This window comes from Aotus nancymaae, unplaced genomic scaffold, assembly GCF_030222135.1.
Source record: "Aotus nancymaae isolate 86718 unplaced genomic scaffold, 86718_ANA_hifiasm-v0.15.2.pri h1tg000095l, whole genome shotgun sequence".
NCBI lineage: Eukaryota > Metazoa > Chordata > Mammalia > Primates > Aotidae > Aotus > Aotus nancymaae.
In genome coordinates this window covers 2100266-2119105 of record NW_026988510.1, presented here as the reverse complement: position 1 = coordinate 2119105, position 18840 = coordinate 2100266, and the positions used below count along the sequence as shown (strand labels likewise).

At 54.6% G+C, this 18840-nt stretch overlaps 1 protein-coding gene across 1 annotated transcript in view; it reads left to right on the top strand.

Moving 5' to 3' along the window:
- Window positions 1-18840, top strand: part of BANP (BTG3 associated nuclear protein) — a 143188-nt gene that overhangs the window by 63529 nt on the left and 60819 nt on the right. Inside the window, exon 7 of the mRNA XM_064369916.1 lies at window positions 11622-11861. Within this exon, the coding sequence (XP_064225986.1) occupies window positions 11622-11861 (240 nt within the window). The remainder of the gene's footprint in view (window positions 1-11621; window positions 11862-18840) is intronic.

Here is an 18840-nt window from a genome sequence, read left to right as displayed (position 1 = left end):
TGCGTGTCCCGGCGCTGGGATAGGAGAGATGAATTATTATTGATAGAGATGGTCCATGCGTGCCCCAGTGCTGGGATAGGAGAGATGAATTATTATTGATAGAGATGGTCCATGCATGTCCTGGTGCTGGGATAGGAGAGATGAGTTATTATTGATAGAGATGGTCCACGCATGTCCCGGTGCTGGGATAGGAGAGATGAGTTATTATTGATAGAGATGGTCCACGCGTGTCCCGGCGCTGGGATAGGAGAGATGAATTATTATTGATAGAGATGGTCCACGCGTGTCCCGGTGCTGGGATAGGAGAGATGAATTATTATTGATAGAGATGGTCCGTGCGTGTCCTGGTGCTGGGATAGGAGAGATGAGTTATTATTGATAGAGATGGTCCACGCATGTCCCGGCGCTGGGATAGGAGAGATGAGTTATTATTGATAGAGATGGTCCATGCGTGTCCCGGCGCTGGGATAGGAGAGATGAATTATTATTGATAGAGATGGTCCATGCGTGCCCCAGTGCTGGGATAGGAGAGATGAATTATTATTGATAGAGATGGTCCATGCATGTCCTGGTGCTGGGATAGGAGAGATGAGTTATTATTGATAGAGATGGTCCACGCATGTCCCGGCGCTGGGTTAGGAGAGATGAGTTATTATTGATAGAGATGGTCCATGCGTGTCCCGGCGCTGGGATAGGAGAGATGAATTATTATTGATAGAGATGGTCCATGCATGTCCTGGTGCTGGGATAGGAGAGATGAGTTATTATTGATAGAGATGGTCCACGCATGTCCCGGCGCTGGGATAGGAGAGATGAGTTATTATTGATAGAGATGGTCCATGCGTGTCCCGGCGCTGGGATAGGAGAGATGAGTTATTATTGATAGAGATGGTCCATGCGTGTCCCGGCGCTGGGATAGGAGAGATGAATTATTATTGATAGAGATGGTCCATGCGTGTCCCAGTGCTGGGATAGGAGAGATGAATTATTATTGATAGAGATGGTCCATGCGTGTCCCGGTGCTGGGATAGGAGAGATGAATTATTATTGATAGAGATGGTCCATGCGTGTCCTGGCGCTGAGATAGGAGAGATGAGTTATTATTGATAGAGATGGTCCATGCGTGTCCCAGTGCTGGGATAGGAGAGATGAGTTATTATTGATAGAGATGGTCCACGCGTGTCCCAGTGCTGGGATAGGAGAGATGAATTATTATTGATAGAGATGGTCCATGCGTGTCCCGGCGCTGGGATAGGAGAGATGAATTATTATTGATAGAGATGGTCCATGCGTGCCCCAGTGCTGGGATAGGAGAGATGAATTATTATTGATAGAGATGGTCCATGCATGTCCTGGTGCTGGGATAGGAGAGATGAGTTATTATTGATAGAGATGGTCCACGCATGTCCCGGCGCTGGGATAGGAGAGATGAATTATTATTGATAGAGATGGTCCATGCGTGTCCCGGCGCTGGGATAGGAGAGATGAGTTATTATTGATAGAGATGGTCCATGCGTGTCCCGGCGCTGGGATAGGAGAGATGAGTTATTATTGATAGAGATGGTCCATGCGTGTCCCGGCGCTGGGATAGGAGAGATGAGTTATTATTGATAGAGATGGTCCATGTGTGTCCCAGTGCTGGGATAGGAGAGATGAATTATTATTGATAGAGATGGTCCATGCGTGTCCCGGCGCTGGGATAGGAGAGATGAATTATTATTGATAGAGATGGTCCATGCGTGTCCCAGTGCTGGGATAGGAGAGATGAATTATTATTGATAGAGATGGTCCATGCGTGTCCCGGCGCTGGGATAGGAGAGATGAATTATTATTGATAGAGATGGTCCATGCGTGTCCCAGTGCTGGGATAGGAGAGATGAGTTATTATTGATAGAGATGGTCCATGCGTGTCCTGGTGCTGGGATAGGAGAGATGAGTTATTATTGATAGAGACGGTCCATGCGTGTCCCAGTGCTGGGATAGGAGAGATGAGTTATTATTGATAGAGATGGTCCATGCGTGTCCCGGCGCTGGGATAGGAGAGATGAATTATTATTGATAGAGATGGTCCATGCGTGTCCCAGTGCTGGGATAGGAGAGATGAGTTATTATTGATAGAGATGGTCCATGCGTGTCCCGGCGCTGGGATAGGAGAGATGAATTATTATTGATAGAGATGGTCCATGCGTGTCCCGGTGCTGGGATAGGAGAGATGAGTTATTATTGATAGAGATGGTCCATGCGTGTCCCGGTGCTGGGATAGGAGAGATGAATTATTATTGATAGAGATGGTCCATGCGTGTCCCGGCGCTGGGATAGGAGAGATGAATTATTATTGATAGAGATGGTCCATGCGTGTCCCGGTGCTGGGATAGGAGAGATGAGTTATTATTGATAGAGACGGTCCATGCGTGTCCCGGCGCTGGGATAGGAGAGATGAGTTATTATTGATAGAGATGGTCCATGCGTGTCCCGGCGCTGGGATAGGAGAGATGAATTATTATTGATAGAGATGGTCCATGCGTGTCCCGGCGCTGGGATAGGAGAGATGAATTATTATTGATAGAGATGGTCCATGCGTGTCCCAGTGCTGGGATAGGAGAGATGAGTTATTATTGATAGAGATGGTCCATGCGTGTCCCGGCGCTGGGATAGGAGAGATGAATTATTATTGATAGAGATGGTCCATGCGTGTCCCAGTGCTGGGATAGGAGAGATGAATTATTATTGATAGAGATGGTCCATGCGTGTCCCGGTGCTGGGATAGGAGAGATGAGTTATTATTGATAGAGATGGTCCATGCGTGTCCCGGCGCTGGGATAGGAGAGATGAATTATTATTGATAGAGATGGTCCATGCGTGTCCCGGCGCTGGGATAGGAGAGATGAATTATTATTGATAGAGATGGTCCATGCGTGTCCCAGTGCTGGGATAGGAGAGATGAGTTATTATTGATAGAGATGGTCCATGCGTGTCCCGGCGCTGGGATAGGAGAGATGAATTATTATTGATAGAGATGGTCCATGCGTGTCCCGGCGCTGGGATAGGAGAGATGAATTATTATTGATAGAGATGGTCCATGCGTGTCCCAGTGCTGGGATAGGAGAGATGAGTTATTATTGATAGAGATGGTCCATGCGTGTCCCGGTGCTGGGATAGGAGAGATGAGTTATTATTGATAGAGACGGTCCATGCGTGTCCCGGCGCTGGGATAGGAGAGATGAGTTATTATTGATAGAGATGGTCCATGCGTGTCCCGGTGCTGGGATAGGAGAGATGAGTTATTATTGATAGAGATGGTCCATGCGTGTCCCGGCGCTGGGATAGGAGAGATGAATTATTATTGATAGAGATGGTCCATGCGTGTCCCGGCGCTGGGATAGGAGAGATGAATTATTATTGATAGAGATGGTCCATGCGTGTCCCGGCGCTGGGATAGGAGAGATGAATTATTATTGATAGAGATGGTCCATGCGTGTCCCGGCGCTGGGATAGGAGAGATGAATTATTATTGATAGAGATGGTCCATGCGTGCCCCAGTGCTGGGATAGGAGAGATGAATTATTATTGATAGAGATGGTCCATGCATGTCCTGGTGCTGGGATAGGAGAGATGAGTTATTATTGATAGAGATGGTCCATGCGTGTCCCGGCGCTGGGATAGGAGAGATGAATTATTATTGATAGAGATGGTCCATGCGTGTCCCGGCGCTGGGATAGGAGAGATGAATTATTATTGATAGAGATGGTCCATGCGTGTCCCGGCGCTGGGATAGGAGAGATGAATTATTATTGATAGAGATGGTCCATGCGTGTCCCGGCGCTGGGATAGGAGAGATGAATTATTATTGATAGAGATGGTCCATGCGTGTCCCGGCGCTGGGATAGGAGAGATGAATTATTATTGATAGAGATGGTCCATGCGTGTCCCGGCGCTGGGATAGGAGAGATGAATTATTATTGATAGAGATGGTCCATGCGTGTCCCGGCGCTGGGATAGGAGAGATGAATTATTATTGATAGAGATGGTCCATGCGTGCCCCAGTGCTGGGATAGGAGAGATGAATTATTATTGATAGAGATGGTCCATGCATGTCCTGGTGCTGGGATAGGAGAGATGAGTTATTATTGATAGAGATGGTCCATGCGTGTCCCGGCGCTGGGATAGGAGAGATGAATTATTATTGATAGAGATGGTCCATGCGTGTCCCGGCGCTGGGATAGGAGAGATGAATTATTATTGATAGAGATGGTCCATGCGTGTCCCGGCGCTGGGATAGGAGAGATGAATTATTATTGATAGAGATGGTCCATGCGTGCCCCAGTGCTGGGATAGGAGAGATGAATTATTATTGATAGAGATGGTCCATGCGTGTCCCGGCGCTGGGATAGGAGAGATGAGTTATTATTGATAGAGATGGTCCATGCGTGTCCCGGCGCTGGGATAGGAGAGATGAGTTATTATTGATAGAGACGGTCCATGCGTGTCCTGGCGATGGGATAGGAGAGATGAATTACTGATAGAGATGGTCCATGCGTGTCCTGGCTCTGCGATAGGAGAGATGAGTTATTGTTATGGTTCGTGTGTGTCTGGGCTCTGGAACCATTTTGAGCCGTGATGTTTGTAACGACACAGCCTGTTGCTGTCTTTAGGTTTGAATTCTGTGTGGGTTTGCTCTGTGTTATCCATTGTTGGAACCATTTATTTCATTTTATGCGATGTTGTTTTTGAAGTTCATAACCAGCCTGAGTAAGCCTTTGCAAAAGCCAGATGAAAATTAATTTTTGGCACGGATGCATATCTAACTTGAATCTTCCCTAGAGACTTACCTGGAGAGGGTGAGGCTGAGCTTGAGCTGAATTGAGGTGGACTTGGTTGTGTTGTGGAAATTACCCCACGCTGTGAGGCTTTGAAGAACCCTGCAGTCCAGTAACTTGTAAAGGATGGTCTTCTGATTTGTTCACTGTCCTGCCGGAGATGAAAATCCAGCATTCGCCACCTCTGTGACTACAGGGGACTAACGTGTGGAATCCCAGGACGGGAACACTCGGAGCCATCACCCGGGAAATGACCGCGGAACCCCGCTTCACAGGATGCTCATGCGCAGTTAGGCCTCTGGTCTTGGACGACACACCAACTGACATTTGTCAGAACTAATGTTTCATCTGTTCTTGGGAAGTCAGCGTTCAAATGAAAGTAGGAGAGAGGGATCTTAAAAAGCTCGTCTTTCAAGTAGACTGCCTAAGAAAAAAGGACAAATTAATAACTATTCTCTGTGGTCTGACAGCACAGATTCCAGGCTGGGATTTTTAAATCGTTGTTTCATTTCTCTTTTTCCCCCGAATGTGGAATTCTGAATATATAAAAAGTTGAGTAATCAGCAAATCATATCAGGAGGCGGATATACGACATTACTTTCCATTTCAGTGCAGAAAAGGCATCACTGAAACGCAGAGTGTTTGAGGATCAGCAGCTTTCTAGGAAGAGACGCCAGAAATGTGTGAATCACTGGTTTTTAGCAGGCAGGGACTTCTCACGGCCTGGAGCGTTTTCCTGCAGTCCCAGCCTGCCTCTCCCTTGGCCTGTGACCTTGATCAAGCTCATTCATTTCTGCAGATGTCTCAACGCCTCTTCTGTGAGCTGGGTCATGGACTGGCTCAGCTGCTGGGGTTACTGTGGACTGAGGAGCTGAGGCGTCTGAAGTGGTGGAGGTGTGGATTCAGGAGCCTGCCGGACAGAACGGTGTGCGCCTCCCTCAGTGCTGTATGCCCATGGACCTGCCTCGTGCGTCGTCCTTAGACCTCTGCCCACACCCGTCAGAGCTCACTCAGCCTGCCGGACAGAACGGGCTCCTCCCTCAGCACTGTGTGCCCATGGGCCTGCCTCATGCCTAGTCCTTAGACCGCTGCCCGCACCTCACAGAGCTCACTCGGCCTGCCCGTTCAGTGCTCTGTGCCCACGGGCCTGCCTCATGCCTAGTCCTTAGACTGCTGCCCTCATCTGTCAGAGCTCAGCTGGCCTCTGCCCTGGTACAGGAGGCAGGAAGCCTGCGTCGAGCTCTGTCTATACACGGGGCTTGTACGATGTGAGGCCCTCCTACGCAGGTCGGAGTCCCCTTGTTCAACAGGGCCCACCCCAAGCCTTTGATCTGTGGGGGTGGGGCAGGGCGTGAGAATGAGCATTTCCAGGTTCCCTGTCACTGCTGATGCTGCTGGTCTGAGAATGCGAGTCCCAGGATGCTTCCTGTAGATTCCTGGTTGATTCTGTTCACTACGTGGGCTCTAATTTATCACCTTGTTCTTCTTGAGCCTTAATGAGCGTGCTTCTCGGTCTCGGCCATACATTGGGTCATCTGGGGGCTTCTGAAGGTACTGAAGGTGGACCCTACCTGGCCTCCACTGACGGCATTGGAATTGCAGGGCCTGAGTTCGCTTCACTGTCTGTGCCAGACCCTACCCTTGGGCCTGGGCTCCCAGAGCTGAGTGAGGGGAGGTGTGCCCCTGGCCTGGCGGAATGGACGCCTGAAAATCTCTAATGCCTAGTGGAGTGAGGCGGGAATGCTGTTGCCAACCGGAACTCCACGGACACAGGCATGGATGGGAAGCAGCAAACTGGAGTACGTCTGCACTGATAATGTGGCTGTGCTGGAGTGTGCAGTGCAGGGCGTGGCGTTGTGAGCCGTGAGCACCAGGAGGCTGGCACAAGCTGGGTCCTGCTGGATGCTGAGGCAGGAGATCCCTGGGAGGACAGGCCAGATGGCCACTCTGCTGGGGTCAGAGTCCCCTGCAGTGCTGAAGAAAGGCCAGGAAGAATTGTTGAGGCTTGGATGAGGCCAGTGGCTGTGGAGGGAGGGCTCGGTGTGGCCCACAGTGTGGAGGAGCCACCCATCGCTGGCGCAGCCCCGTGTGGGGTGGAGGGCGCAGCTGGCCTTGGGCGCACTGGGTCCGGACATTTGCACACTGGCCCTCAGATGGGGCCTGAAGCCTGTGGGAGGATGAGCTCAGCGGCTGTCCTGACATTGCCTTGAGGTGGGAGCCCGGGGAGGACGGAGATGGTGGGCGGCAGTTCCCCCAGAGCCGGCTCTCACCCTGAGTCAGGGAGGTTCTTGATGTGGGCACGGGGAGCCCACGTCATCCCTCCTGGAGGGTCTCAGTGACACTTTGACATGATTTTGACTCAATTGTTTGAAAAACAACTCTGAATTCTTGTCGAGTGTTCACTTTAAAAATATTATCTCACCACAGAGAGTTCAGCTAAGTGTGGTTTAACACTGATACTCCTGCCAGAGACTGCCGGGGTCTTTAGCAGTGTGGTGGCTCCAGCTGAGAGCCTCTGCTCACCGTCCCTGCACCGTCCTCGCACTGGCCCTGCATTGCCCATGTCCCGGTGTGGGTGACGGTCGGGGAGGCCCTTGAGGGAAGCTGCTGCCCTTCCTGCTGCTGCCTCGGGTCCTTTGCTTGTGATCTCCAGGTCCTAAGTCCAGAGATACTTGCTGTCACTAGAGACCACCTCCATCTGACCAGAGTTCCAGTTAAATGAGCCTCTGTGCTAGGAACCCTGGGAAGTTCAAAGACAGTGGGTCTCATGTAGGCCGTACCTACCCCAGGTCCTCTGCCGTTTTTGGATTATTGAGCAGCCCTGTAATCAGCTGCTTGTCCCCTCTGACTGTGCCCTCTGCCCATGCCCCTTCAGCTCGTGCCCTCTGCCTGTGCCCCCTCAGCTCGTGCCCTCTGCCTGTGCCCTCTCAGCTCATGTCCTCTGCCCATGCTGGTTTAGTTTAGCTCAGACCACGCTGGGCGTGGGCACCTGCTCTCTGCCTGGGTGACTGGGCCCTGCTCGGTTCTCCATCCTTCCCTGTCACTCCTCTGCCCTATGCTCCCTGCTCTGGCCACACTGGTTCCCTTACCTTCCTGGAGCATGTGGCCCCTCTTGGCCCAGGCCGGTGCTGCTCTCTGCTCTAGAATGTTCTCCGAGTTCTTCCCCTGGGTCGCTCCTTCTGTTTCCTGCCTTGGGTCACCTGTTCTCATCTGAAGTCAGCACTACCCCTGCCTGTCTCCCTTCACTTGCAGGCCACTGTCTGTGGCACTTGGGAGTCGGGAGGGGTGGGCCGAGGTCTTGTACTACAGCAGCTGCCGGGAGGCTTCCGCAGGTGCTCAGGTGCCCCTCCAGCGCCCAGGTGGCTTGCACTCCGTTTGCACTCCTTCACCTGGGCTCTGTGGCTGGCCAGGACTGGGAGCCTGCATCAAGCAGCCTCTGTGTGGGATCGAGGCTGATTCCCGAGGCCCCGGCTCATGCTGGTTGGTGTCTGAGGGTGTCACCCTGGCAGCCCTGGTACGGAAGGACCTTGCAGTGGGACAGTTTCCACTTGCCAGCGTGGGCCTGTGCTGCCTCTGCTTCCCAGCCACCAGTGGCCGCAAGCAAATCTCTGCCCCTTGCGCAGGCCCCCACTGCAGAAAGTTTTAAAAATCCGCCCTTCATGAGGACAGACTCAAGGAAGGATTCAGCCCCTTAGGTTTGATCTGACCAGGAAACCTGTGGCGTGTTAAGGTCAGCACAAGCGAGGAGCTGTGTCTGGGGCCACCCGTCCATGCGGGAGAAGCATGCGGTGCTGGGGATACGCATGGTGCAGGCGCCACTGCTATGGGACTGCCTCGGCCACCATCCTCCCACATCTTGGGTTTCCCCCGCAGATTCCCATTTAAGTCTTCAGTCCTGTGGAGTCAATGACCATCTCTAGCCATGGTGTGACCAGCATGTGGCTTTGGATCTCAGAGACTGTCCTGCTCCTGCCTTGACTCACATGCCCCCTCTGTGCCCTGGCCTTCCCCTCCCCACGGCCTCCTGACTGGAGTGCTGCTGACCAGGGCCTGTGCCGCTGTGGCTGATGGCATTGGCCTGTGACTCTGAGCAAGGGCTAAGATGCCGAGCTTGAGACCCGGTGCCAGGCACTTGGCTGTCCCATAAGGATTCGTAGAGAAATTCATAAAATCCCTGAGGTTGGAGCCTCTCACCTTTCCAGCTGTGGCCTCTGGACAGCCCCTGCCACGAGACTGCATCCATTAATTAGTCTTGAGGCATATGTTTCATTTGGCTCTTCACGTCCAGGTGGAACAGTGGCTGACAGATGGCGTGACCGATGCACGTGTCTGAGCCCATGTTCCCAGCACCATCCCTGCACTTCTCAACGGTCTCTGAGCTTCGATACTTCTTACTCACCTCTTGTCCTGAATTCCAAAAATTAGAGCTGTTTTCTATCCTGAGCTACAGCCAAGAGCCCAGCCACCGTGCCCTGCCCCCGTGGCGATGACCGGCCCTGCTCTGATACTTCATGGAAATCTTATGTCTTGGGGAATAACATGTTTTGGCGATTGAGGCTGCTTGTGAAGGGAGCCATGCACACTAGGGCCAGACGGTGGCCATGGCTTCTCAGCTGTGCTCCAGGCTTCCTGGCCCGGCTGGCACGGCTGGCTACTCTTTTAGGAGCCGGAAAGTCAGTGTTGGGACATTTCAAAGTAAAACTTACAGACATTTTGTGGTGACGATGCCCAGGGTGGCATGACTGTAACCCAGCCCTAGGCCGTGGAGACTGTGACAGAGAGTGGAGGCCCTCCTAGGTCCTGGCCCCTCGAGGAAGGTATTTGGGTCTCCACCCTTCCATGGAGGAGGATGTGCCAGGGGAGAGGAGACTCACAGCTTTACTTTGGTTCAACTTCAGGTCAGAAGAGATTGTTCGGGAGCTGCTGAGCTTCCAAGCTGGAGTGCCAGTTGTCTGGTTTATGATCATGTGTGCAGCTTTCCTCTGTCACATGGGAAGGCTATGAAAAGGGGGTTTGACAAGCCACCAAGCCTTTCACCTACTGTACTTGGTCAATCTGAGGACAACCCGGATAGGCCACTATGCAGAGAAGGAGTCTGTGGTTCAGAGACCAGTGACTTGTGAAGGGTCAGCTAAGAAGCTGAGAGCTGGCTGAGAGCTTGCACTTGCTTGGGGGAGAGGAGGAGAGGTGTGGAGGGGCTGGCAGGCACCACTCCCTGGGCAAGCAGGTGGGAAGTCCCACTCCATCGCCACGGGAGTGTGCTTTGCCGGCAAGCTCCGGCTTCTCCAGGTGCCTGGCTACCTCTCCTCCATGCGGAGCGTGGGCCTGTCCACGGTTCCTCGCTGTGGCTTCGCCGATGGTGGAGAATATGGTGCATTCCCACACCTGAATACGCCGCTGTGGACGGCTGCATTTTAACTGCCCTGAGAATGCCCGTGTCCAGGGCATGCTGTGACTTATGCTGTGCAGAGGCAAGGGCTGGCATTGTGTCCACGGGGCGGCGGCAAGCCAGCTGCTGATGTTGGAGCCATGACCTCTGCGTCCTTCTTGGTGGGAATGGCTGGCTGGTGGGAGAGCATCCCTGGCAGTGAGGTTGCTCACTTCTGTGGGGAAGGTTCCGCTCAGCAGGTGGCTGGGGCAGGTACCAACTGTGTGCAAGGATATTGATACTGTCAGGGTCCCAGGTCCAGGATGAGCACAGTGTGTGACCCTGTTGGTGCTCAGATCCCAAGGCCCCACTGGCACCTGGCCCTGCTGCTCCCGTGTCCCCCTGCCCTGCCCCCAGATGCAGCCTTGGCTTTCTCTTTTTGTTCTTAGTGACCTTTGAGGTCACAAGATCTCAAGGGTTGAGTTCCACATGATTAAGGGATGTCTGTGGCAAGGAAGGAACTTTGGCAACGAGGAGGGGAAGGGATTCCAGTGCTCTGAGCAACTCAGGGCAAGTGCTGTGCACAGACCCCAGGCTCACTGTGGAGCTTCCTGGGGGAGGCGTGAGGCTCACAGAGCATGAAAGGGCAGCGGTGCTGGCCGGGACTCCATGGAGCCATTTTCTCGTACCAGGCCGGGCCGACCCTCAACAGTGCAGAGGGCGCTGTGGGGCATGCCGGGCTCCGTGGGCTGTGTGGAGGCCCCACAGCCTCTTCTCAGTGCAGAGTCCTCTAAACATAGGAACAGGCGGTGGCTCACCATTCTTCCAGAGACAGGTGTGGCAAGTGGTCTCCTTCCAGATGTGGACAGAAAACCATTGTTATTTTTTTAAAACTTTTCACCCTGCCGGGGCTGTGAAGAGAACCTGGTGTTTGAGACTAGAGCTTGTTTGGTGTCACCTCTTCCAGTGAGGATGAGCTTGGCCTGTGCTCCCGCTGGGGTCTGGGCGGCATCCCCTGGGGGCTGCGGAGGCTCCTGCCGCCGGGCACACGCTGGCCAGTGCTGTGCCAGCCGCAGACGGGGCCGTCCCGGGAGCTGCAGATGCCGGGGGCCCTAGGTGCGCTGCGAGCCGCTTGCCTCACTGAGTTAGCAGGGCGGGCTGAGCTGCGAGGGCTGGCCTTGAGCGCAGGATTGCCAGGACGCTGCCTGCCTGCCACATTGATCCACGTGAGATGGATGTAAGGACATCTCGGCCCCTCTGGGGGTGGTGGGATCGCTTCCGTCCCTCGTCGGTTCTTTCTTTGGCAGCAGTCGGAGGCTCCGGTGCTCTTGGCCTGCCCGGCTTTCCTGGGTGTGTCTGAGCTGAGCGCTCTGCTGCCCTGAGCGTGAGCGTCTTCGAGCCTTGGCCGTCTGAGTACCCTGTCTTCTCTCTTTCAGAGGATTACCCCAACGGCACCTGGCTGGGCGACGAGAACAACCCCGAGATGCGGGTGCGCTGCGCCATCATCCCCTCCGACATGCTGCACATCAGCACCAACTGCCGCACGGCCGAGAAGATGGCGCTCACGCTGCTGGACTACCTCTTCCACCGCGAGGTGCAGGCCGTGTCCAACCTCTCGGGGCAGGGCAAGCACGGGAAGAAGCAGCTGGACCCGCTCACCATCTACGGCATCCGGTGTAAGTCGGGCCCTGCCTCGGGGAGCTGGGTCAGGGCCCGCGCTTCAGCGTTGGGGACGCTGGCATCAGTAGGGCCGGCCTGGGGCTGCGTTTCTCCAGGCAGTTTGGGGATCACTGCTTGAGGGGATGGGTACCCGGTTGACTCTTATGTGCTTATGCATGGCGTGCCTGTGCCAGGGTATCTCATGTACCCCATAATGTTTTACACCTATAGTGTACCCTTAAATTAGGGTGGAAACCTCCTCACCTCTTGTCCTTAGGCCACTCTTGAGGAAGTGGGAGGAGAGCCGGGGCCTTCCCTGCGGTCCTGCTGGCTGCGTTGACACAGGCGCCGAGCCTCTCCGGAGCGGGTGGAGTGCACCTGCCTCCTTCCTTCAGAGAGGGCTGGGGCTCGGCAGCCGTGCCAGGGACTTGGCGCTGACCTGGCTGTGACCAGGAGAGCTCCAGGGCTCGATTTTCATGCCCAGCCCAGCCTGTGATGTTTCCCTCCCCTCTGAAGAGCGGGACTTGCTCCAGTGTCGATGGCGATGTCCTTCGATGGCGTTGACGGACGCTCAGGTCCTCCTTGCCAGCGTCCACGGTCCATTTGCTCCACAGAGCCCATCTGCTCCAGAAGCCGCCTGCCTGACTTCTAAAGTGAAGCGTTAGCCAACGCAAGAGACTCGGGCACCTCGTGGGAGGGGGCGTCTTCTGGAAATCCGGGTTCTAGAGACTTGCCGCAGGGGAGCGTGAAATGCGAATCTGATCTTCCAATAAGGCGAGCGAGGTGACGCACCCCGCGTCCAGGTCTCACCATGCTGGGGGCCGCTGTTCCCGTAGGAGAGAGCCTTGCTCCTTCGGGAAGCGCGGTGTGGCCCTTGAGCCTCTGTCGGGAGCCGGAAGGAGTGGAAGGGCTCGGCTGTTGAATAGTTGCTGTAGAAATGGGGTCTGAGTGAGACTGAGGGGTTGTGCTGACTGCAGGTTTTCCTGGAAGCTGCTGAGAGGTGGTGCCCAGGTCCCGCCCACACATGTGTGAGCAGGTCGTGGCATCTTCCCATTGCCATGTCTTGGCCCAGGCATGTGCCCTGGCTGTCAGACACTGGCGGGCGCCCGTCCTGGACCCTGAAGGTAGTCTCAGATGACTGCCTGGGAGATCACATGTGGGGCCCCCTCACAGCTTCTCAGGGTCGGAGTAAAGCAGGTCACAGAGGAACAGAGGGTCACAGGGCAGGTGTCACTCACAGCCTTCTTCTGAAGGGCCACATGGCAGATGATTCAGGCTTTGTGGACCCTGGGGTCTCTCTTCAATCCCTCAGCTCTGAAAGCAGCCACAGATGACGAGCACGGCCATGGCTGTGCTGTGACAGGACACTGCCTTCAGAGGCGGGTGGCAGGCCCACCGCCCCCTCCTCAGCTTTAGGGCATGGCGTGACCGAGAGCGTAAATCTCCATACCTGACCACGTGACGTGCTTGTAGCTTAAAACCCAGGGGTTGCTCTGTGCTGGTGCTGGGCGTGTGGATTGTGGTCTGGAGCGCACTGAGATGTGTAAATAAGTGTGAGGAACGGCAGACGGAAGCGTCTGGAACCTGAGAGGTGCGTTGTGAGGTGTCGCAGGAGGGTCACGCTGGGCTACGGATGGAGGGGCAGCCTGGACAGAGAGGAAAGGATGGTGACATGTGGGATGAGCGTGCCATGCATGTGGGGCGGTGATGTTGTGGGGTGGGCTCTATTCCCAGGTGAGGTGGGGTGAGCGTGCCATGCATGTGGGGCGGTGGCATTCTTCGGTGGGTCCTGTTCCCAGGGGAGGAGTCCCTGCTCCTCCAGGGAGATGACAGGGGCATCGGCTGAGAAGCTGGAGGGCAGCTGGGTCTGATTTGGAAGGTCAGGCTGAGGCATCATCCGCCATTTGTCGTTTTTTAAATCAGGCACAGAGAATATTCCAGCGAGGTGACGGGCATGAGAGGGTGATACTCAGAGCAGAGCCTATGGCGGTGGGGTGGCCATGTCTGTACTCAGGGAGTCTGTGTGGGGCGGTGGAAGGCACTGCATGGGGCAGAATGGGGCTGGCCCCGACTCCCTGTGTGTTGTGGCCGTGAGCTGACCTTCCCTGCTGAGCTTGCTTGGGAAGGGCTGCCAAACTCGACGGGGGTCTGGAGGCCTGAATGGGGAGTGGGAGACTGGCATGGGCTCTCCTGGGCCCGCCAGCTTCGGGGCTGTCCCCCAGACAGCCGAGGTCACTGGCTTGTTCACCAGGCTGCTGGACCTCTTGGCTTGGGGGCATGCTCATGGCTGTGAGCACCCAGCCTCCTCCTTGGCACTCATCGGCCCCCTTGGCAGCTCACTGGCAAGGCAGTGTATGTTTTTTTTTTTCTTTTTGAGATGGAGTCTCACTTTGTTGCCCAGGCTGGAGTGCAGTGGTGTGATCTTGGCTCACTGCAACCTCCACCTCTTGGGTTCAAGCAGTTCTCCTGGCTTAGTTTCCTCGATAGCTGAGATTACAGGCGCCCGCCACCATAGGCTAATTTTTCTATTTTTAGTAGAGACTGGGTTTCACCCTGTTGTCCAGGCTGGTCTAGAACTCCTGACCTCAGGTGATCTGGCCGCCTTGGCCTTTCAAAGTGTTGGGATTACAGGTGTGAGCCACTGCACCCGGCCTCGAGGCAGTGTCTTGTGGGACAGAAGCTAGAACTTACAGGATGGAGTTAGCGCCTATAATCGTGGCCCGTGTGACCACAGGCCCTTGCTGTTCCTCCCTATTCCCTGCTCCTCTGGTGTCCACATGGAGAGGAGCCCTGCTCTATGGGCTGAGAGAGCACGGCCTGCCCTCACACCTGCCCTTGCGGGCCGCAGGCGACACCTGCCCGGGCTCACCTCCTCTGGAGTGAAAGCTGGGTGGAGATGGCAACGGGAACCCTTCCTTCTCCTACAGGCCAGGTGGACCCGTGTCACTTGCGCTTAGGTGGAATTGTTGAAATGTTCAAAGCATTGCTTTACCTTTTCTCCCTGTGGCCCAGTTTCATTCTTTGTGATTGTTGCTCAAAAAACAAAACAAGTCAAATAAACGCACGGAGCAAACCTCCCCAGCCCAGCTTGAACTGCGGCAGGCGCGGAACTGGCTGCGTCGCCCACCTCACTCTGCTGCTGCTTCAGAACCCGCAGTGACGCCTGTAGCCGCAGCAGTCAGAGGCCCGCTGTCCTCGCCCGACCTGGGCAGCTCATGAGGAGGCAGATTGTGGTTTAAGTTTCTCCTTCTTACTCGTCAGCAGAAAGATTTTGTTTCTTTTTCTGAAGAAAAAAGTGCCTATTTTGAAACACACAGTGGGTAACGTCTCTAAGTACCACCTTCCTGAAATGAGGAAATGAGCTTTTGGAAAGAGGGAGAGAGAGAAATTTGTTTTTTGGGGTGTTGGCTTTCTTAAAGATCCCAAGGATTGGTGGACCCCTGGATTTGGGCAGCTAACCACATTTGTGTCTTATGCAAAGGTAGCTTATTATCGGAACTTTGAAAACCTTGGAGCATTCTCCTGAGGGATGAGCTGGAAGGACAGCAGCACTCACCTGCCTGTTTTCTCTGTGAAGGGAAAGTGGGTTAGGATTTCTACCCATGGCTCACACAGGCCTCTGCCTGGACTGTGCATCCAAGCTGCTGACCCCGATCTGAGGACTTTTCTAAAGACTGCTGTCTACGGCCATACTACCCCGAGCACGCCGGTCTCGTCTGCTGTAAAGAACGCTGCTGTGGACGGCAGATCCCCACGAAGCCTCCTAGCAGTTAGAGATTGGATTCATTTGCACAGAGTAAAATGTTATGCATTCAAGCTTGATCTGTCAGATGATTGTAGTTCTTCTTAAATCATTCACTCCAAGAGCAGGCGGTATTTCCTAGCGGGAAGCAGCGGCTCCCAGGAGCCGCTTCACCCGCACCTGTCCCTGTGTGGGCAGGTGTGTGTCCTGGCCCTGTTGTGTCTTGCAGAGTGCCTCATAGGTCCTGTGGCCACTGTGACAAAGCTCCCAGCCTGGCTGGCTTAGAACAGACTCGTGTTCTCACGCAGGTCTGGAGGCCGATGGCTGAGGTCGAGCTGTGAGCAGGGCCACACCTACTCTGCGGGGTCTTTCCCTCTCCCAGCTTCCGTGCTGGCCGCATCCCTCCAGCCTCTGCCCGCTTCCCCCATGGCTGGCTTCTCCCTGTGTCTCCTCGTGTCTCCTTCTCCTCTCCTTATGAGGACAGTCACTGGATTTGGAGCCCCTCTTCTCCAGGATGACATCATCACAACTTAGGTAATCACATCTGCAGAGACCCCAGTTCCAAGTCAGGTCACAATCTGGGGTCCTGAGCAGGACATGAGTTTTGTGGGGACACTGTTCAGCCCAGGACACAGGACATGGGTTCTTTTGAACTTGGGTGGTCAAGCGCTGTTTCTTCTCCAGGTTCTCTGTGGGGTGAAATGATGACGCTGCCCTGTATGTGTCTTTAAGGGCAGAATGCGGACTCCACACAGGGGTGGGTGTTTGTCTGTCTGCCGTGGGACATTGAGCCTCCCACAGTGACCTAGAGCAGGGAGGAAGGTCTGGTCAGTGTGGGCTCCAGGCAGAAAAGTGGGCGGAGCCTCCTCAGCAGGTACCCAGATGCTGTGACCTGGAGGTGGCCCTGCAAGTGGCTGTGACGGGCTCTCTTGCTAACAGACCGAGGACAGGTGTGACCCCATAGTCTTTTCTCATAAAGGAGCGAGGCAGCAGGCTTGGAGAAGGCGGCCTGCTTGGCCTGGAGGCTGGACATGTGAGGGGTGTGGGCTGCATGCTGCCCGCCATTGGACAGAGGCTTCGGCTGGACATGTGAGGGTTGTGGGCTGTGTACTGCCTTGAGAGGGAGCGTGTCGGCTGGCTTCCACCAGTCAGAGGCTTTGAGACGCCTTTTGTTTTTCGAGGCAACGCTATCACATCGAGTCTGTAATTTCAAGAAGTGAATTGTTGGCACTCTGTTTCGTGCTGCACTTTCCCTTGCACTTGAGATGGCATTAGCAGGGGTGGTGCTTTTCATTCCTTTGTGACTGATAAGCGCATGCCACCCACCAAGGTGCAAGATTACAAGCCCTTCTGGTTCTCTCTCGTCTCCCACAGTGCCTCTCATGGCCACACAGAATGAGAACTGGGAGTCGGCTTAGGATTTGAACCACCAGAGTCAGGGACAGGGGTTCTGGAAAGTGGGAAGGCAGTTAACGGTCATGGGGACCCTTCGGCTCTTTGGGGACCACAGGACAGCTCTCCAGGAAGGGAGAGGCACACGTGGTGGCAGGGACGCTGCCTGGCTGAGCCTGGAGGGCAAGCCTGTCCCGGCCTTTCAGGGGCCTTGATGGGCGTGATGTGGGGATATGCCTGGGGAAGGCAAGGACTGAGGCTGGACCAGGGTGGTCTGCTGCCGGGTGACACTGCGCCGTAGGGATCCCATGAGCCTCAGCAGCCAGATGCCGAGCACTTCTGTTCTCCTCGTGTTCTGGGCACTTCAGCAGGGGACACTCTGCCTATAGCGACATTCGACCAGGCCTCCCACCAGCGGGGGCCGTGGGTGCCTTGGGCTGAGGGGGCTCAGGACAGCAGGGGCACATGTGTGGGGTGTGTGTGTTCTTCCCATTTCCCCACCGCCTCTCGTGGGTTCTCAGGATCCGCTGAGGGCCGCGCGCAGTGGGGCTGCTGCTTCTCCACATGGGCGGGCCCCGGTGTCAGCTTGGCGGCGGGAAGCGTGCACTTGCAGGTGGCACTCGCCCCTAACTGGTGATCGGACTTGGACACGCCACACTTGTCCTTCTTCTGGCTCTTGCCTCAAAATCAAGGTGAGAGTAATGACATTCTTACTTCATGAGGCCTTTTTTTTAATGTTCATCGAATAACATGAGATAAAACGCTTTAAGTGGAAAATGGCTGTTAAATCCCATCGAATAACATGAGATAAAATGCTGTAAGTGGAAAATGGCAGTTAAATGCAAGGTGATCTTTTGATCCCATCACGATAGGATTTTTCCTGCTCCCTCTGTTACGTGCGGCTGCTCAGTGCTGTCAGAAAAGGTAAAGAAAGCAGCACCGGCAGGAGTCGGAGCCCCTTGCAGACCCTCAGAGTCCCGAGGGCTGCCCAGAAGCCGGCGCTTGCCCCAGCTGCTGTCCGGGAGTGCTGTGGGCGGCGCCTGCACCCATCTGTGCATGTTCAGATCCTCCCCTCCTCACCCGCCGCGCTCTGGGGGTGGCACTCAGGCAACCGGTTTGTTCTCTGGATCTCCTTAGTGGCTGGCAGGGGGCATTTGCCCAGGCTGGGGCCTGAAGTGTGGATGGAAGGAGTAAGTTAACGCCTCAGGACGGTGTAAACTCAGGAGGGGAGAGCTAGATGAATATCTATGTTTTCTGTAAAGGGTAGGAGCCAGGGTTTGAACTGGCAGCTTGATTTTTACTCAGTTGAATTTAAATGTTAATGTTTTTACTAATTTCTCTTAACCTGTACACCTGTGTGTTTTAGATATATCTTCTTTCCTGTTAGTTAAAAACTAACCCATTTTTAAATTTTGCATGGACTTGATTAATCCTTAGCGGTAGATGGACGTTTTCTCCTGGAGTGGATGGCATGAGGGTAGCAGGAGGGCAGTTCTGAGGACGCTTCTTTTGATTGACTTGGGCTCTGAGGATGTTTCCTGCTGGTGGGCTGGCTGCTTCTGCTCTTGTCTCCTGCGGCGGCGGCTGGCCTGCTTTGCATCTGAAGTCAGTAACTGGGCTCTCCTGAAGCCATCTAAGTAGAGTTGTGAAAGTGGGGTTTCAAGGTAACTGGTGCAACCCTGGCCATTGCTGGCTCTCCTGTAAGGATTTCGTTGTGATTTTAATGGTTGGGTTCTCCTGTGACCACAGCCGGCGGCTGGGTTCCTCTGCCAGTCACTAAAGTTGCTCAGCCTGGGGTTTCCTGAGGCATGCCAGTCACCCCGCCAGCATTTGAGTGGTGACTCTGATTATTTTGGAGATGA